This window comes from Aplidium turbinatum, chromosome 2, assembly GCF_918807975.1.
Source record: "Aplidium turbinatum chromosome 2, kaAplTurb1.1, whole genome shotgun sequence".
NCBI lineage: Eukaryota > Metazoa > Chordata > Ascidiacea > Aplousobranchia > Polyclinidae > Aplidium > Aplidium turbinatum.
The window spans coordinates 37,732,711-37,754,458 of NC_137473.1; the positions used below are offsets into that span (position 1 = coordinate 37,732,711).

The following is a 21,748-nucleotide window of genomic DNA, read 5'->3' on the forward strand; positions in this document are numbered from 1 at the left end:
TGCGTCTCGCATCAATGACATCACAGAATACAGTTTGAGATGAAGACTAAATTTAGCCTGTCTAAAAGTTACTTTTTTTCCGTCTGAGAAGTTCTTGTCTGTAGACAAGTTTTCAAAGTTGTATTTATTGAGGAAGTTGTGTCGTTTTTGCCATTAATGTATTCGAGTTAAGAAAAAAGTTCAATGATACTGTTATCAGACACACCAGTATGTCAATGAACGACGGGAAAAGGTAGAAATACTTTGAAAGGTATAAACCAGGAGTGGACAAGCTTTTTGGACCACGGGCCAAAAACTTTTTAATCTTTGACAAACGGGCCATGTGAGTAGTAGTTAGCAACAACAACCCTTATTTAGTTCCACCCTGAAACTGTTACCAGAATTAAGTTGATTAAGTTTGACACTGAAATAGCTTAGAAAACTTTACTAAACGAACAAAACTTTGCTTTTGCTGTCAAAGGAACACGCAGTATCCTTCTCCAACACCATAATTCAAAAGCTCCAATCTTTTTTCTGTCTGCGTTCTTCATTTAGTTTCGTATCCGTGTTGTAATTGGAAATACTATATTGTCTTTGTTTCAAGTTTGACATCTTTACATTTCTAAATTTTACTCATTCCAACCCAATGCATTTGTTTCCAATGTGATTCTTCTCTTTATCTCTGGTGAGTTGTTATTTTTGATCCTAAAAGTATAAAGTTCTTCACTGCATGAATTCCTTTGTTGTCGATCTAGATATTTATGACTAGTTTAGGAGTGTAATACCACAGGTTTTTATACAAAGAGTTAAGATCATCCAAAAACAGAATTGCGGTAGTGCGATTGAAAAGCTTGACAAGTTTATTGGATTCATCGTCACGTTCCGTCTCCGATCCGAAGGTTGGTTGTCATTTGCTTCCACATGTCACGTTCTTCCGCTATGCTTTTTGCTTCTCTCATGCTTGGCAAGTCAACCCACTGTATTACATCATCTCCCCAAGTTCGTTTCCTTCTCTTGCACCCCCTTCCTTTCACCATACCTTCAATAACCAATTGATGTAGCTGTCGATCCTCTCAGAATATGACCCGCGAATTTCATCTTTTGTTTTGCTAAGTCGTTTGCCTATCTATCTTGCGCTACAATTCTTTTTCTAATTGCTTTGTTTGTAATGTGTTTTTTATATGATACTTTTAGTATTCTTCTGTAGCACCATAGGGGAAGGTTTGGTTAGTTGAGCCGGGTAACGGTTGATCCATCCGGTTTTATCGCAACGTCGTGCATGATTAGTCAACCGTTTCATAACGAAAATATGGAAAAACTTGAAGTCCATCAACACATGTAGTTTTAGGGATTTTGTCCAAGCAGAAAAGTTGTGAAGCAGTTAAATGTAAAATGGTAGGTAAAAGTAGTTTTGAGAGAAATAAGAAATGTGTTATTTTTTCCTACGATGTTTCATCGTTGTCTTAATCGAAATTCTGAGATTGGTAAGGGTAACTTACTCTTTGTTTTAGTAGTTCTCGTTGCTTGATTAGCCAGTTGGTTATTGGCAGTTTTTCATGAATTTTGAAAATGGCGGCGATGTTAACAGTTGAGCCACTTGCAATGTTCACGGTTGAGCCATGTCTTTGTCATAAGGAATGTAGTTTATGAGCCAATGGTCCTTACGTACTGCCCTAGTTTTGTTGTACCGTACTGTAATTGATGCGTACAACTGGTGGCGTAGCCGGGGGGGGGGGGGGGGGGCGGTCCACTGCCTCCCTTAAACTTCCATAAAAGTAATTCTTTCTGTAATGCTCCAGTTTGAGGGTAATTTTTTTAGCACTTCCCCTTATATTTTTCGATAGCAACGCCACTGGTTGCTAATGTTCGTTTTCTTCACAAACCTCGCGAAATCCTTTCAGAAAGGTAAAAGCACCTTCGTGCAAAGTTTCCTATTCAATGATTCTCAGTGTCTTCAGTAGTATAAATTTTTGTTCGTTCAGTTTTCAATGTTATTTCATTTTAAGACACTAGACATAATGCATAGTTTAAACATTTTTTGATTGTTTATTTGCAAGATGTTCAAGTGAAGAGTTTATTGTGTTTGATGCAGATTTAGCTCTCTTTTGGGATATCTTTTGGAAGTGAAATAATGGTGGATAAACCGTGAACAATGGGTGGCTCAACCGTGAAATTTAGGGTATCATTTGAGCCGGCTGAGTGTCAATTTCAAAATGCCGATAAATAATATGAATCGGGGTCAGTCGCAAACACAAACATGCTCACAAGAACCGCAAAAGACTGAAATTTATCATGATGGATTCGGATTTTTGCTAAAGTTTGTCGTTAAATTTTTATTGCAGAAACATCGATTTCTGGCTCAACTAACTAGACCTTCCCCTAGTTGAAAAATGTGAATTTTTTGTGAATTTTTTTGCTGTAGGTCCAACTTTCACTTCCATATGACTGGTTTGTTGTGACAAGATGGAAGTCTCAGTTTTAATTGTAAATCTATATCTCCTCTTAAAAATTCCTTGCATTTCCAAAATGACGCTTTTGCTTGACCGATTCTTCTTTTTACATCATTGGTGCATCTTGTGTAATGAACGACCTTGGGTATGTGTACGTGGTGACCTGATCTAATTGTTTTCCTTCCAGCTTAAATTTTTTTCGTTGCTTTTTTCTATCAACATTGTCTTTGTTTTCTTCAAATTTAGTTCTATTCCGTATTTTTTACTGATTTCATTAATTTTGTCCATACTCTCTTGCAGTAGGCTAATAGCCTATATTTAATTTTAGAGTATTCGTGGCGCTGGCCAGAAACCAAAGCCTGCCCAAGGCCGCATATATTTTGCTTAGCAGTTTGCAGTTTGCACACTCCTGGCTTAGGGCGTAGGCTAAACCAGTGGTTTTCAACAGGGGTGGTACCGCCCCGCGGAGGGGCGTTTTGATTATTAGTGGCATTCTGGTTTAACCCATCTACCGACCAGCGTAACGATTTCGTCACATCATTGTCTGGAATTGAATAATCTACTTTGCATGCTCGCACGATAGCCAAACAATTTCTCTTACACCATCGTCGTATTTGATTGACCAACCGTTTTCTTTACAAACGCTATCTAATTAAATGCAGTAATTTTTAAGTTTATCACAAAATCCGGTGAGTTCCATTATGATGGAACCACTACTATCAGCATACTGTTTACATGCTCGCAAATATATATTTTCTTTTCGTAATTAATCGTTTTTGTTGGGGGCGGTAAAATTTCACCAGTTTATAAAGGGGGCGTTGGGCCAAAAAAGGTTGAGAAACACTGAGCTAAACGATTGTTGATATATTACAACCTACTTGAAGGAGCTAATAAAACATGGATATAACATAGTTAAATCCAGGGTTGCACGTAGCCTATCGGTTCCAAATCGCTATTCGATAGCGCTATTTTCTACTTTTTCAATATCGATTACGTCATAGTCTTTTCTTTTTTCTGCCAATATCGTTTATGGTTTTTCTTTACTTTTTTTTATGTGAATCGATATTCTTTATTCGATTGTTATGCGACTTTTTTCAAGCCTTTAATTTTACTTAATAACATACGACGGACAAAGATATCATAACGTATTTTAACACTCATGCGAGAAAAACGATAATTGAACAATCCCGATCAAGCGGAGTTGAAAAGATAAGCATTTTGTTTGAAGTTATAGTCGGCAGCAATGGCGAGTGGTTAGCGCGTTGGGCTCACAGTCGAAAGCCTGCATGTTCGACTCCAGTCACCCGCACTTGCTGTTGTTTCTCTAGGCAAGAAACTTTACCATAATTGCCTCTACCCAGTGATCGATTTCGAGTAATGGGTAGTACCAAATTTAAGTCATAAGTAAAGTAGACAACCGGAAACAGACATTGCCGTCGGCTGCAGCGTGGGTCAGGCGTACGTCGGAAGGCGTACACCGATGCATAGCGCTCAAGTCCGCTTTCCCGCAATGCAGGATAAAGATAAACAAACAAACAAACAAAATGCATGATTGAGCAGAAAGGTAGCACTGGTAGGCAGTATAAAATCAGATACTTGATTTGCATTTTTTTTAATTGCGTTTAATATCGATTAGCCTATTCTTTATTCTCTACTTTTTTGGGAGGCTATTGAAATCGGATATTTCTCTACTTTTTGGAAGGCTATCGAAATCGGATATTTCTCTACTTTTTTGTTTGATTATCGATATCGATTTATCCCCTACTTTTTTCAATATCGACTTGCAACCCTGGTTAAATCATTAATATACGTCAGTTGGATGAAAGCTTAACATTGTGAACGAAAGAACGCAATACCAAACAATTGCTGGCTCATCTTCCAAAGTGTTCATTTGAGCAACGCACGTATGAAGGGCAGATTTTCATTCCATGGCATCTAATGGATGGAGTAGGTTACAAAAAATAACACTTCAGCAAGCGAAAGCTTTACTCTGTCAATCTCTGTGACTGCTTGAACCTGCGTGAGTGATTTAAAAGCCTCTGGTCTACAAGCATGAAAAGTTAGGCTACCACGATTAAACCATGGACTTCTAAATAGTAGCATGCTACTATTTAGAAGTCCATGATTAAACTTTCAAAGCTTTTCCACAGAGGCCTTTTCAGTCCGAAAATAAACTCTCTACAGTTTATTTATTTTCCAAAAACTGTATGTTCACGTCTCGCTTCTTTTGTATTTTTAGATTGAGGTGGCGGATGTTACATTTATTTTTATTGTAAGAATAAATCAATACAAGTGGGCATCACGTATATTCACGCAACATCTGTTCGGCTATTACTAAAAAAAAAACACTTTTGCAGGATAAATAAGCTTATTGCAAAAAATAATAACAATAATGGCTAAATAAATTGCTTAGCTAACGCATGTAATAATCAGCTAGCAAACCAAAATGGGTTCTTTTTAATTAATTCAACGTCTGCAGGCGTTGAAACAATATAAAAAAAACTTATTTGGCTATAACTGAATACATCTACAACAGTACAGTAACGCTCATTGAAAATAGGAAGCGGAGTTGTTTTGCAGTGTAGGGTAGACAAAAATAACAGTGGAATTGATTTAAGTCAGGGGTTCCCAACTAGTGGTACGCGTACCACTAGTGGTACGCGAAGGTTTTTCAGGTGGTACGCGGATAGCTTACGTTTTTTTCACAAAAACTTGGATTCACAACTTTATATTTTGTTTATCTGGTTTTGTTTACAAAAAAAAAATCCCGAAACCTATTCTTGTTGTTTCGTATCATTACGATTTTCAAAATACAGGTCATGTCAATTGTCAACAAGGAGCACGGTTGCTATGAAAAGCCGTACAATGCTGTGGGCGGTGGGCGTTAATTATGTCAAATGATTGCTTTTGATAAATATCATCTACTGTTTTATAACTTAAGCTACAAATAGCGTTGAATAATGCAAGTTATAAGCTAAAATACATCGGAATAAAATGTTCAATAACAGTTACAAGGAATGTTCATGTTCTCCAATAAACTTCTGGCTCAGTATGGCTTTTTCATATTCAACGCTAGCTTCCCATGCTGTTCCACAGCTACTGATTTTCCCTTCCACGTGGGAATGCGAGCAGGGGTTGTCAGTCATGATGAACATCAACATCACGTCAAAAAATCGAAACCGATTAAGTGCACCCGGAAATGACTTTCGATGCGCTGTTAGCAAATTCGCATCAACCACTTAATGGACAGTAAATAAAAATTTCATTAAATTTAGTTGTTGTGCTTTAGTGCTATTTCAGTAGGCCACTATTATTATTCTGAATAAAATACGATTCGATCAAATTGGTTGTTCTGCAAGAAGTGGTACGCTTGGCAGTAGGCTACAGAGCATCCAAGTGGTACGAGATCGTAAAAAGGTTGAGAACCCTTGATTTAAGTCGATCACAGCGCTGTGAAAGTAAGCTAAATCAAAACACAGTTTTCAAAAAAACTTAAACGCAAACTTGGAAATATCAAATGGAATACAGGTAGAGCTGGATTCAAGTATACATTTTCTTTGTTACTTCAGTAATAAGCAAAGATTAAAAAGTTACTTAAGTTATTCAAGGAGGCCTAATAAGAAATCTTCAATTTACCCGGGCAAAAACAATTCTAGCCGTAGAAGAATTAGGCGTATTATGCATAGTTGCATATTTGTATCATAACGTTTACATCATGACATTTTTTTACCGATATTGTATTGGCAAGGTGGACAGCAGTTGCAAGATGATGTTCACTTCGTGATAATGAAGTTTAAACAAAAGCAATCAGTCAAACGAGAAGAAGGACAAAAGGACCACAATAAATGAAAATATAATGGCCCTAGTCATTACAGTCATCCAGTTGAATTACTATTGTACCTCTCTTACTGGCTTAGAAAGCACAGAGAATACACAGAGCACACCATCACTAAAAGAAGACCTGAGTTTAGAGACAAATAACTTACTCCAGCTGCACTGAAGCATTTTTCAATTTAAATTAAAGATGGCGAGAGAGAGGCAATAAGGCAGGATTTTACATTTTCATGAGCTTTGGGACACCATATAGTGGATTCGTAAAAAAACATTTCGTTTATTATGTGAGCCAAAATTTATTCTTGAACTCCATGCAAAAGGAACTTCTAGCCTGCTGTTAAGCCAGTGCCATCTTCACAAGCTGCAAGAGTAGACTTTAACGAGCTCTTCCTTGAAGTAAAAATTATAAAAAGCGAGAAGAGACAAAAGAAGTGCAAGGGGCAGCTTTTAAATCTTCGGTTTTATTTTCTAGCTTATTTAAATTACTGTACTTCAAAATTTCAAGTAATTGAGCATTATTTTTTAAGTAACAAGTAAAGGCTTTCAAGTAAGTAATTAAGTAATTACTTAATTGAATTCAGCCCTAAATACAAGTTACCCAGATTTTCAATATTATAAAAAAATGTCAAGTGTTGGTGAGGCAAAAAAGTATTTTTGCAAAATAGCACATTGTACATACAACGCAGTTTTTTTTAAGTGCTACTATTAATAATACCTCTTCAGATACTTCCAAAAGCTAGTGTTAATACAATGAGGATTTTATCAAGAAATGTTTATTATATGCTTAATTATCTATTATGCAGTTGCCTATAAAATGGAAGGGAAATATTTTGTGTTCAATCCGATACTATGCATTATCTCAAAGTTGTGTTATCCTCCTTCGTTGCTATGGAAAGTAGCTGACTAATAGATGCTTGATTTATCGTTTGAAGGTTCAATAAAGCGTTTCATAAGAAGGCATCAAGCACAAGAATAATTTCCGTTTTTTCACATGCGAAACTTTACAGTTTCTTCTGCTTTGAAACCCAGTCCAATGCTTCATGGAGGCCGGTTCCATTCAAAGCACTGACCTCTTGCAATGTCCATCGTCTGGACTCTGGCAACGTTGCCAGTAGTAATCTAGATTTCATGTCTTCAATACTCATACACCTGTTAGCCAAGTCTCTTTTGTTTGCCAGCACGCAAAGGTAGGCGTTCTGCAGGTTTATGTCATGAAGCGCTTTGTGCAAAGCTTCTTTGGCTTCATCAATTCGCTGTTCGTCGGTTGAGTCTACCACATAGAGAATTCCATCAACCTGCAAAATGTATTGTGAACCAAATGAGGCGTATGTCAAACATCCACAATAACATTGTTGTTTTTAGTCTTTCTTGTTTTCACAGGCCACGATACCACCTCACCGTATTGAAAACAAGAACTACAGTAGCCTACATATATTTCTCACTTTTCTTCAGTCGGTTTAACAAATTTTGTTAATCTAGAATCTAGATTCTAGTCCTGAATGCTGTCAGTAGTGTTGACTGTTGAGTGATAAAACGTGAGAAATAAAACGGTAATGTTTTGAACAGCTCCATCGAGGAGAAACCTGTACGGTAATCGTTGTCTAACTTGTGCCACAAACATGTAACAAACGTAACAAAACAAACCTGTAACAAGTAACTTACAGCTTACTGCACATTATGGCTTGGCACAGAAAAATACCTGCCTATAGCCTACTGCTTATAACTACATAACTCAAAGGCTACGTATAGCTTATAATAGGCTATACAATAGAAGCACTTAGAAAGCCTACTTTTAAAAGCCATTTCTATATTAGGCCAACTAAGCATTAGCCCAGGCCCATTAAAAGGCCAATTTGGGCTTTCCAGCCTGCCCATAACAATACGAGCCTCAAAAACAAAACACCGTTAAAACATGCAAGATGACAAAAGTTAATAGAACGTTTTCTTCAACTTCCTTTACCCTCTAGAAAAGTGGGAATCCATCGAAGAAGTAGCCTAAGCTACAAGTCCAAAAACAGGTTTCAAAAAAGTTCAATCCACACTTGGAGATATCAAGTGGATTAGTGAAATACAACTTATCCAGATTTTTAACATTATGAATGAATGTAAATTGTTTGTGAGGCAAAAAATGTGTTTTGCAAAAGTGCACATTGTAGGTCTACATAGCTGTTCCCGACAATTTTCACCAAATCAAACGTCATATAAAAACCGTTATGGTCTACTTAACCTAGCTGGCATCTTACGTCATGGAAATTGCTAGAAAATGTCCAAATGTTGCACCATCGTTCGTAAGACCTTATGAAATATTGCATCAGCCGCTTTGAACACCTGTTTGAATGACTTCATAATTGTCTTTCATTATTGCGTCACAGTACTGCGTACGTGAGTTTGAGATATTGCAAATCATTCTGGTTATTCTTAAAATTGTTTGTTGGAAGTCAGTCGCATATTTAACTGTTTGCTTGGTGCTTACTAGCTGGACAAATTTTCCATCTTTTATCTAAGTAATCTGTTCTGTAGTGACAAGTTTTAGTGGTGTACGGCGTTACATCCAATTTCGACAGCCAGGTGGCTAATTTTACAGAAATACAAATTTGAATAGACGTTTCGAAGGAGTGTTTCTTTTTCGGTCATTACATGCAGACGAACGGATTCGGGAATCTTACGTTACAATTTTCCCACGAAGAGATTATGGTTTACCGCTGTGACCAATAGCCTCCCTACAGATACGTCCAAAATGAACATGATAAAAGTTAATGCAACCTTTTCTTTAAATTCCTTTGCCCTTTAAAAAAGTTTGGAGCCCCAAAATCATGGAAAGCAGGGTCCAAAAGTAACTTCTGAACCACCCTGTTGACGCTGCTACCTACATAAATATTTTATTCAAGATGGTTTAAGCCAGGGCTTCCCAAACTTATTTTCTCGCGACCCTTTCTAATCTTCTAAAATTTTACGTGACCCCTCACGGTCAAAATGATAAACAGTGCAAAATATAGGCTACATTTGTGATACTTGTTGAAAAGCTTACTTCGAACAAAACTAAAAACTATTAGGCTATCCGTAGTTGAAACTCACTACGTTGCACGTAGCCTACAGGAAACAAAACAAAAAGGCAAACACACTTATTCAGTGTGATTGGTCATGGGTGCGACTGCTTTCTGCCAAAAAGCAAGTCCAGCCGTAGCTTAATATTTATTAATGCTGGTCTCAAGGTGTTTTCAAATGTTGCTTAGGCTGGAACGATAAGCCTATTTTGTTGTGATTGACGTCAACCGTTGAAAACGTTGACTCGCATGGACACATTGATAAACGGAAAGAGTGCAGTTACTGCTGAGTGAGATAAGGATGGATATTCCACTCTAATGTTAAGCCCAAAAGTGTAAAGCTTTTTTTCAGAAAATTCAAGCCCCAATTTAGATCTGCAAGTTCTTTCAGAAATTCAAGAAAGAGGTGCTTGGTGGGCCCACTTTGTTTTTGCTTTGCAAATAGATTTTGGATCAAATCAAATTTGGCAACGTCCATTTCTCGAGGAAAATGCTTCTGAAACTGTTTCAACAGATTTGACAAATGGTCGATAACCACAGACCTAACATTTGGTTCCACATCATTCTTAGCCAAAAACTCTTCAGTAAATGAGAACTTTTCAACTAAGTATTCATTTACTGAAAGTAATTTTGAACCTTTTGTGGAAGATGTTTAATTGTTTGATGGACGCATCGATTTTAGATTTCAATGTAAAACATTTAAGCTTTCTCGTAGGAGAGACAAATTAAATTCGTTCAGCTTTTCAAGCAAATCTAACATTTGGCATAATTTCAAATGTCAGATGTTATTGCGAAAATGGTGGATCAAGTCTGAATTTTATTCCGTTAGAAAAAACTCACGACTGCATTTTTCAACATTAAAAGCCTTTTCAAAGCTTTGGCTTGTGAAAGCCACCTTACTTCACAATGCAGTGAAAGAGTTTTAAACTCCGATTCCATTTCATCACATAAACTTGCAATAATACGGGTATTGATTGCACGGTTTAATAGAATTAATAACGTTTACAGCATCTTGCACAAAAGTGTTAATGTGCAGTAGCCTACTTTGTGTAAAATTGGTATACTCTCTACGACCCTTGAAGTTTGTTACGCGACCCCTTGCGGGGTCGCGACCCAGTGGTGCAGAAGTAGGGGCGGATGGGGGGGATATATCCCCCCCAATATTTTGGCAGCATCCTCCCCAATAATTTAGAAAAAAATTATTTGCTATGAAGTTGTACTTCGATTTAGTTGTTTGCAAGCTTTTCGAATTGCTGTTGTTTTTCTTTTATTGATGTTTGATCACAGTTCTAAATTGTCTTGGATTTGACGCTAGACAATGAAGGACCTTCATTGAAAGTATTAAGAACGAGTTGGACCTGGCCACGGAACTGTAGTAATGAAGAAACTGCAGAAACATATTTGGGACTTGTGCTGATTTTGAACCCTTTGGCACTTATAGAACAATTTAATATCACGCTGCAAGGAGAAAAGCTTGACATTGACTCTTGTGAAGAGCTGTTTCAGGCCCTGACAATCACTCGAGAGAAATATCGTGATTTGGAGTTGGAGAACAATTACAAAAATGCAGTTTCACTTCTGAAAAAATTTGCCGCTAACTTTATCACGCTTTTGCAAGCACTACGGCAAAGAAGAGTCCCTGAAAGATTGGGTGGAGACTCGATGGTAGCTACTGCAGACACTCAACTGCATTATAAAATACTTTACAATCAGTTCATGGACAGAGTTATCTCTGAACTGACCGAACGAAAGTAGCCTGAATTCCGATTCGGCAAAGTAAAAAGAACTTGCACGAATTTTCAAGACTGGCTTAGTTCCTGAAATGGCCAAAAATTATCCAGAACTGAATAGACAATCGATGAGTCATCAAATAAATTCATTCAGGAAGGCAACAGGAGCAAAATCTCTGTACGATGCTAAATAAGCTTACCAGGCATTGTCCGAGTTGGAAAAACCTCTCTATTCTCAAATACTCCAGCTGATTAAGATCCTCTTAATTTGCCCGGTAAGCTCTGCTGCGTGTGAGAGGTCGTTTTCTAATCTTCGTAAATTAAAAACTTGGCTGAGAAATACTTTGGGACAGGAAAGGTTGAATGCTAGCATTTTTTGCAACATTCACCAAAATATTCGTAATGACATCAGCATAAATGAGTGCTAATGAGTTTTCAACGCGCACTACCGGTAAGACGCAATATGTTCGGTTGTAACAAGTTCTTGTGATGTGTTGGAAAGTTAGTATTTTTGTATAAATTTTGCAGATGTTCTTCTGTAGCTTCGATTGTTTTCAGTCTCCTGACTAATGACTTCGTCCTGAGTGATTCTAGTGAAGGAGAGGGAAAGAAGAAAAGTATAACTTCTGTTTCTTTGTTTGTTTTTTTTAAACTAAGTATTCATTGGAAGGTCATAGGTTCGAATCCCGCTGAAGGTACCAATTTTTCTTTGCTTGTTTCTGTTCAAAATTGTCTAAAATTTGATAAAATTTTGATTTATCCCCCCCAATCCTTAACTAACTTCGGCACCACTGTCGCGACCCCCAGTTTGGGAAGCCCTGGTTTAAGCGACGTTAGCCCTATAGGGTACCTTATGAAAAAAATACATCATTTTAAAACTCGGTTTGCAATTGGCCTAAAGTTGATTTAATTAGTTTCTTGCTTCATACAGTTACGCTACAGACACTGGTGTTTAGTGAGGCTACTTTTTGTACTAATGGTGTAGGCGTAGCCTACGCTTTCACGTCAAACTTTCCTGCTGATCTTAATCAATCCGAGCTTCTACTGTAAAATGAACATTGAAAAGATTGGGTGTGTCTGATAGCCTATGCATGGTTTACAAGAATAACTTCTGTCTGCAACCAAAATTGAAAATTCACAAAATTTGTAACCAAAATGCATTGGAAACAGCGAGCAGTAGGCTAAGTTATGTGGAAAAACAGATCACATGTCTTTGTTCATAGAGTGTCATCTTACGGAACCAGTTGCTTGTAAGTCCTGGCTACCCCATATTGTATCATGATTCTCCATTCTCACCAACCATAGCCTACTTGTCACACCTAAATTATTCTTTCCTTTACCGATAATGGAGATGATCATAAAAGCTTACAAAGACTATGTGCTATGCATAGGGGATAGCCCAACGCTGCTACACGTATATGCTCAATGCTCATTCTTACCTCTTCATAGTAATGCTTCCACAAGTCTCTGATCTTGTCTTGGCCACCAGTATCCCAAATATTGAAAGATATATTCTTGTAGTCCACTGTTTCAAAATTGAATCCCACTGTAGGAGTTGTAGATCCAGACTCGTCGTATTTCAGTCTATTTAATACTGAAGTTTTTCCGGCCAAATCCAGCCCAATCAAAACTAATCTTATTTCAGTTTTTCCGCCACAGACATTTCCCATGCTTAGTTTGTTTCGATCAAGTGACTGTCCTTGCGCAAGTAAACGAAAGATCACGTTGAAGCGTAGTTCCGTTGTTGTTCTTTTTACATTAGCAGTAAACACACATTAAAAATTCACATCTACTAAAACGTCTTGGTAGCCTACTTTAGATAGTCTAACATTTGTCTGAATCAACAAGAACAAGTAAAGGCTTAGCAGGAGTTAATCAAACAAGAGCTCGATCCACGACTGATTTTGTAAGGAGAACTTTAGGTTGTAAATGTTATTACATTGGAAAGTCAGACCTATTTCTGATCAGAAATTGGTCTGAATTTAAGAAGCAAAGTTCAGCTTCATACACAAAGTGTTAGCACTCTAGAATTTGACACTTCGAAACAAAAGTAAAAAAGTGCTTGTACTTTTAGGGTAGGCTATGGCTAGCTTTTGAACATTATGAACCACGGAAGAAAACTGTTGGCCTGCTGAGTATTTTGTTTTGCCAAACTCCCGAGTGGTCTGCACAGTAGTAGCCTACTAGTTAGAATAGACTAAACAGACTTTAATGTAAATTTTTATGGAAAGCACGTTGAGGTCAGCTCGTACCGGAAGACTTTTCCCCTAAGCAGTGCAGAGAACTGTTTGTTGGATTGCCAAACCACTTAGCACGTAGCCTACCTCGCGGCAAAAGATATTCAGACAATAAAAACTAATAAACCCTAGCTATAATAACTCTTGACAACTATTCCTATCGACAAATATAAAATTACCATATGACAGCACTACGCCATTGGTGAATGCAGAGGAGGATGACATCATGTGAGTGTTCCCGAGAAACTTCACGCAACCGGTCAACATTTTAATACTTTCTAGAACTCTCAAAGTATACTAAGGTCTTTGGCTAGCTATATTTTAACCCTAACTTGGACACGTAGAGGTACATTTCTGCATAACTCAAGTAATATAATAGCTTACACGGACAAGCGTCACAACATGTGTAGGCTACGCTAATTGAAATTACGTTTACCTTATGCACCACATTGGTAGCGTTACTGAAATGAGACCTCCTGCGTTTCTGGTGCAGACGATGGAATTGATTGCATTTGTACTTCCGCGTTGCAATCAATCAGCGTTCAGTAAAACGTTTCTCACTTACATTTCTGTGTTTCTTTACAAGTATATATTGGGTTGCTTTTGTATTTTGAAGTGAAGAATTAAAAGATTTCAGCGCGTTCTACTTTGTTAATAATGCTGTGTTCAACATATCGACAGTTCGTCTGTCAGTAGCCTACTGCCTAAACTTCTATTTCTTTCTTATATGTCTGTGTACCACAGCACTCAGCAGTGTCGACCAATAAACTAACAACTCCCTCGCATGACTGTTGATGCAATGAAAAAATGTTGTCTCTTTTAATGATCTACTTGGTAAAAAATACTACAACTACGTGTTATAAAGCAGCAGGCTATGGTACTTTTCCGATTCGGTTTCGTTAGCTTCTTCGAAGCGAAAGTTAATTCACCCAGGGTGAAAAGGAATTATATAATTAGTACTGACAACAAATACATCCGAAAAAACTTACTTCTCAAAAGTTTTGCTGCGCAGAAAATGAGCTCAACCATGGATGAAACTAGCTGAATCGGCAAAACTACAAGTTCTTAAGCACGCATGCTATGGCTGCTCTTGCGTCATGATTGTATAATTATGGCCAGTCATATAAAACTGTTGGCTGTCATGTCACATTCAATACGTGCTCATTGACAGCTTTTTGTGATAATCGTCTCTTGTATGCTCTATATAGCACAAACTATATTTGGATTATGTCTACCACTAGATTAGGCGATAACAATGCCATTGTAAGTGACGATTAACCCAAGAACTATCATAAATGACTTTTTGGGTTTATTTTTTTAATATTTAGGAAAATTTTTGCTACCAATCTGAAACTTTTTTACTTTTCCTGATTGGTGAATCAACTCCACAAAACTATTTTGAAAAAATGTTTTCAGAACGAAAAATGGAAAATTCCTACAAAGGTCTATTGACCCCTTAGCCGACAGTAGTTTTTTTTTTTTTTTGGTTGCATTTTGGAACAACTCTAGCACACAGATCGACAACAAGTTCCACGCACAAACATAAAACGTTGCAACATTTCATGTTTGTTTTGTTTGAATGGCATATTCTGCATTAGTTCTTTTGTTTAGAAGTAAGTTTTTGTCTGCACTTTTTCGAAAGCTTTTTCAGGCTGAGGTTGAAGGAACAAAGTCTCTTTTTTTTCTGCTGAGCGAAGGTTTTCATTTTGTGCCATTGGTATGCTCAAAAATCTCTATGGCCTTACAATTCTTGAAACATGTCTTCGCACTGCCTACTGTAGGCCTACATCTGTAACAATAAATTGTTTAGTGCTTGGTCTTGTATTGAATATGTTTCCTTTACTATACTTTGATGTGCTTTTTGAAGTAAAGACCGACGTGCTCAATAGGTGCCACCTCTTCTGATTATATTTTCTTTGTCTAAAAAAGTGGGGACTTTATTTTGTAAACTCTCATTTCTTCTACAACAAACAATAAGATGATTTAGGCTTAGCCTATTACCCTAGGGCCTAGATTGTTGTAGCATCCAATCAATAATATTATTTTTTCTTTTGTAAAGTCTTTTCTTTGTTTACAAGCTTTTGAAATAATCACTAAATAGATGTAATCACTCCACAATGCAACGCGTCAAAGATTTAATTCTAATCACCATGCACTCAGCAGGAGGCTAAGCTACATTTAAACAAGGCCATTGTTGCTGCACATGCGCTAAACAGCAATTAAAAGAGTGTAAAGTCACCAGTTTATAACTGCCCGACTCCGAGTCTGGACACACCATAGTACCTCCGACTCCACAGCCCTGGTTCTAACTTGATCTGAAATCAATCGACTTTTTACTAGCTCAAGCAAAAAACTAACTAGTTCATCACAGAGCTGGCAGCTCCTTAAGGCAATTGAAGATCGCTTGGACTGGATCTCTTGGACTGATTGATCGCTGAAAATAAATAATTCACATGTTTGTTCGAGATCTCGTCTCTAAATCATGTCATAACATGCATCTTGTTGCTCACTGTGCATCACGCAAGCTTCTTTACGCAGTAATTTAGGCTAAATTACGCAAATTAGACATCCGACAGTGTCATATTCCTTGGATATCGGCGGAGAATCATAGGCTAAGTAAAAAAAAAACAGTATAAATGTTATATCAAACGCCAAGAAACTGAAAACAAATGCGAGTTTTTACAATCAGTAATTAGTTTCTTTTTAGGTTTGATTTTCAGCCTATTTTTTGAGCACCTCTCCAGGCCTATTTCTGTTTTACGCTTTTAGCTTACCGATACCTTATATATTATTTTAATATTTTTAAATAGTATAGTTTTGACATTCTCTATACCGCCACTGTTGTGATGACAAAGAATAGTTTGTAATTGAAAAAAGATAATACTTTCATAAACTTTTACTACTGAACGTTACACATGTCGAAACAGCATTGTAGGCCTATTACCTTAATTAACAGGAGAGAAGGTATTTATCTGCTTCTCTGTGAACTACTGTAGACTATGCAGCATGGGCTAGTAGGCTATAAGAAAGGCTAGCCTAAGGCCATACTTGTACAAGCAGGCTACGCTATTGTGAGTTTACAATACACTGTTAGTTTGGCATTCTAAACTAGCCTTCACCCACGCTTTGTATAGTCTTGTACGTCTTGTTTGAAGCAGCTCAGTCTTTCTCATTGGTTGCTATACATGCTTCCTGTTGGGTGTTGGAAAGCTATTGCTACGTCATTTATGGCAACAGGATATGATTTAAAGAAACAACGCAACAACTTGAAGAGACCGACTCACAACAGTTTTACGTGGTAAAACGTTTGTTTAACGAAGACATACTGAAACGCATTCACCGGGTGAGAGCATGATTGCTTCATTGGTCAGGCTGGGATGAATTAGTAGCCTAATCATGTTGAAATGCAAATGTTGTCGTGGTTTTTATAGCTTATGTTTCTGCTACCTGGTACTTCACAACAGACAGATTTATTAGTAACAGCACTTTTTTAATTTTTCTTTTTTTTTTTTAAATGCTACCGAGAGTTCAGTTTAACTAGCTATGTTTTGCTTTGACCATTAAAGCAAAAAACTTGTTTTAACATTGCAGGGATGCAGAAAAAAGGGCAGAAAAGACAAAACGGAAAGTTTAGAATCCTAGATACCGAAATGATATACAGTACCACCTTAGTTACAGATAATTCTGATAATTTATAACTGTCGCAAAGCCACAAAAATTTAAAAAAAGCGAAAATCTGGCGAAAACCCACCAACACTGGCCTACTTTTAAATTACAATGCTTTTTGCCTGAATAAGTGGAAATCTGGATTAATTTCATGGCTTTTATCTCGTGCCCGTTTGGTTTGTTCGACGGACTTATTGTTCCACAATGTAACTACTAAGTTGAAAAATATGCTACATTTATATGGATACCAGTCATATTTTTTTGATAAAATGTTGAAAGCTTTTTTGGATAAAAAAGCGAAAGATATAGGCTACCCTAAGAAGACGGTTTTAGCAATTTTTTTGACGTTCCGTTCTTGGGAAAAGATTCGGTAAGATTTTCAAAAAATCTAGCTAAAAATGTTGTAATAGGTTGCCTCAAACGTAACCTGTTTCAAGTTGTTTTGTACGGACGTTGGTCTGCCATCTCGCCCCCTTTAGATGTGGTCACCATCCCTTGTATTGTCAGTGGCAAGGTGTATTGTTACGTGAGTTTCACGTCTATACATTATTAGTTGAGGTAAAAAATGAAAATAAGCCGCGAGCTTAACCCAAACAGGGTTGGACAGCTAAAAACAGTTCAACTTCATTTTTCCTTAGTTCAAACTGTAACCAGCTGAAATTAAAGTTTACTCTTTTGCACCATCTTGTGTCGTCTGAATACTTGGTGTATGCTAAGGGTCTCAAATATGCGAGCGTTAAGCCAAGCTGTAAACTGTTAAAATTAATGACCGGAAAATTCATTCGATTTACATCATTGCAAGTTTTGCCATTCCATGGCATAGCCTACCATTGTGTTTTGCAATGGGACCGCCCTGTTAGATTTTTATAGAAGTGCATCTTTACGATTGCTTACCATTCAGCGGCACCTAGTGGATGAAATAATTCTCCGGCAATAACATTTCAATAATCGAAAATTTCACAGCGTCGATCTCGGTGACCGGCTCTGCGTCAAAACTCTCTACAAGTATGCAAAACTACCAGGAATAACCAATCAAAGGCTTTGTTAGTCCGAGGATGAAATTCAAAACCAAATCAAATCTAACATATAGCTTAAAAAACCGTGATATGACTTCAGCATGTCATTCAATGGAAATAATTTATTAAAAGGAATGATAACGATGAAGATTCAACCTAAATGCAATCTAAGACATTCTAAAGATGAAGCTCCACTAGTTCAGCCATTCTGCTTACTTTACGTAATAAAAGAAAAATAAAAAGTTTTAAATCCAGCTAAGGGAGGAATGCATCAAAAAAGATTGAGAACTCTAGGATTGATGTCTCTTTTGTGACGCATGTAATAAAAAAGACTCGCAATTCCTGGAATAAACGAAAAGATTTTCACATCAATAAAAATAATAGAGAAATAAAACAAAGCAACTTTAGCGGGTTTAACATGATGAATTACATACACAAATATAACATAATTAAAATTAAAAATAAACTCTAACGTTTTCGACACGTACGTGTGTCCTCATCAGGAATTACATATCTGCAATATATATAAAATGAAAATTGTAAGGTAAATTTGACTTTGCACTGTAACTGTAGCCTAACTGTATACTAACGACACTACAGACTAAAAAGCACAAATTGAACGAGTGACACAGGAATGATTACAAGTAAATTATACGGTGGGTAACAGATCACATGAGGTGTAAACTACAGGCTTTTGACAAACAATTAGAACACACACAAAAGGAACGATGAGCCACAGGCGAATAACTGCCTGTTGAACATATAGCTGCCTGGTTGACATACCAATGTATTGGTATGTCAACCAGACATTTGTTGACAAGGGCCGGGGAGCACTTAAACCCAAACTTAACAACCAAAAGTGCAACTAAAGAGCACATCGCATCTTGTGAAACGTGCACTGACAACATCTCGATCAACCAATTTAAAATCATCTCTCGAGGCAGATCTGAATTTCAGACTAAGAGTAAGATTATGGAAGCCGAATCAAACGTAATAATTCGTCTCTCAACAGGCAGTTATTCGCCTGTGGCTCATCGTTCCTTTTGTGTGTGTTCTAATTGTGTGTCAAATACATGTAGTTTACACCTCATGGGTCCCACCGTATAATTTACTCGTAATCATTCCTGTGCCACTTGTTCAATTTGTGCTTTTCAGTCTGGAATGTCGTTAGTATACAGCTACAGTTATAGTGCAAAGTCAAATTTACCTTACAATTTTCATTTTATGTATATTGCAGATATGTAATTCCTGATGAGGACACACGTACGTGTCAAAAACGTTAGAGTTTATTTTTAATTTTAATTATGTTATATTTGTGTATGTAATACATCGTGTTAAATCCGCTAAAGTTACTTTGTTTTATTTCTTTATGGTTCAACAAAGCAAACTCTCTAACAAAGCTTTATAAAAAAATAATTTAATAATAATTTACGATAAGTTATATGAGTGTGCCTTTATATTAACGTTAACGTCATAGAAAAAAAGGGCTCTTGTGTCGCAGTAGCCTACTGGACTGATGGTAAAATTATACGAACAGACCGTTAAAGTAAGCTAAGTTTATTGAAAGCTGAAATTGTAAGCATATTCAGTGGATTAATGCTATCATTCACAGTCCATGAGTGCTTTAATCCACGACCTAGGAATTTAATTTTTTGTGGCTATGTTGAAATAAACTAAAGCTTTATTGCAGATGATAAAAATATTGCTTTTGTTCTCTGATCATTAAATTCTTGAGGATAAAAATATTCCGCTTGAAAAAGATGAAAGGCTTTTCAGTACAATATTTATCACATTTTAACAACGTAGGTAGCCTAATGATATTTTATGTCAAAAAGTAGTTTTCCTCTCAGCTCATGTTACAAAAACCAATGTTGAAATAATCAATTTTACTTTATAAAGAGTAAAAAAACCCACAGCGTTTACTAAGGGAGAAAGACAACTGAATACCTGAAAATGAGAAGGGCCCAAGTCCACATTTTTGGAAAAATGAGTTACTTATACCCACCATCGTAATACTAACGCCTAGCGCTACCTTTTGAGCAAATGAAAGGTCCAAATCCACGCTTTGAAACGTGTTATCAAAGGCAAATAAATTTGTATGATTAGCAGAATGGCCCAAGTCCAGGACTTCGGCCATTCTTTCATAATAAATTTTTTTATATCTTGCATTCTTAGGCCATATTCATTCTTATTCTTAGACCATTCTTTCATAAATTGACGTTTTAAAGAATATGATGGGACTCGTTCGAACTAAATTTTGGATCCTTGAGCCTAACGCTCTTCCTACCTTAGAAGCTAGTCAGTGCTATACTATAGCCAAGTACCGATTAAGGCTGCAAAGAAGCAAGATGTTATCAAACTGAAAAAGTACTTGCGCCAAGAAACAAGAGACATGATAGACCAACTCGTTACAACGGAAGATGCATTCTTTGATGCACAAAACTCAGACTATGAAAACTAGAGTTACTTTTTAAACAAACTGCTTTTATCTTACGCAATGAACTGAAAAACTGCTTTTACTGTACATAACAAAAGTCTCAAATTTCTTTCATGATAAATGTATTTTGATATGACAATTGGGCAAGGTCAGTGGCGTACTTAGAGAGAGCGCCTCCCCCCCCCCTTGCGTGGCTTTTGTCACTGCATCTTCAGCTAAGAAACGCTCCTTTTTTTGTCCCAAAAAAGTTGTTTTTCAAAACAAAAAAGGTCTTCAACCTCGAGAGGGGGCCCTTAAACGTGGGGCTCTTTAGGTGTGGGCCCCCCTGCGACTGCAGGTATTGCAGGGGGTTACTACGCCAGTGGGCAAGGTGTTATCTATCAATATATCCAAGCAAAGCGCAGTGCATTACAAATTTTAGAGGTCCTGAATATAAGAAGGGTCCAAATCCAGTGAGTTTGACGATCCGCACCGCATAAACTATAACGCACAGCAACACACAATACAGCTTTTTTGTTGTCTATTCCCATGAGTAACTACCCACATTAACCAGGCTTTGATATCTTTAACAAAAAAAAAATTGTTAAGTTTTTTTTGATTTTCTCGAAATAGTATCACTTGGACTTGGGCCATTCTCATTTTCAGGTATTCAACTCTATCTTTTTGAAGTATGCTATACTTAAGTGAACAAAAAAAAGTGTCAAAATGTTTGCACAAAATCAATTGTTTTCACTTAACAATCGCCAGTTTGCTTTTCTTGTACGCTTGCTTGGATCACCCTAGCACAAACTTGCATTTGAACTAATACTATCAAATATCCAAAACTGAAATAACTGTTTGGATGACGCAAGTAGCAAACGTTGAAAACATCAGTTTGATTTATTTCCAACCAATTATTTTATAAACGCCAACTAAATAAATACTGAATGTAAAAACTATTTTTAAGAAAACACTATAAACGCATTAGTGTAAAAAGAGAGTAACGCTTATTATCGGCTTTTCGTATATATTACCTCATTGTGGTTGCAAAGTTAGATAAAATTAGATTATGGTTTTATTGCAGTGGTAAATATTTTCCAAAGGTAACTACAGCTACAACTTCCGTAACTCACCTGACCACATTAAACTTTTACAGCAATGTCAACATCACAGGCAAAGCGGGCAAGAATCTTCTTCAAATACAAGTTGTCATGGCAATGTAAACAGATTGGAAACACTGCTATTTAAGGCTATTTCTCTTCAGTTCAAATGACACAAAATATTTAAGTTAAGCCACGTGACCAAAAATCGAGAAAATAAACATGCAGTTTTTTCGTTTTTGCAAAATGGTTTCGCTCTCTCAATTACCATCCTGA

The 21,748-nt window shown here is 36.8% G+C and overlaps 1 protein-coding gene across 1 annotated transcript; it reads right to left on the reverse strand.

Moving 5' to 3' along the window:
- Window positions 1-4,682: 4,682 nt before the first annotated feature.
- On the reverse strand, window positions 4,683-12,830 carry LOC145764886 (ADP-ribosylation factor 4-like). Its single transcript, XM_082576580.1, has 2 exons — window positions 12,477-12,830; window positions 4,683-7,558 (listed from the first exon to the last, which is right to left on the reverse strand). The coding sequence occupies exons 1-2, from the start codon at window positions 12,705-12,707 to the stop codon at window positions 7,265-7,267; spliced, it is 525 nt and encodes a 174-aa protein (XP_082432706.1). The 5' UTR covers window positions 12,708-12,830; the 3' UTR covers window positions 4,683-7,264.
- Between the last annotated feature and the right edge of the window lie 8,918 nt (window positions 12,831-21,748).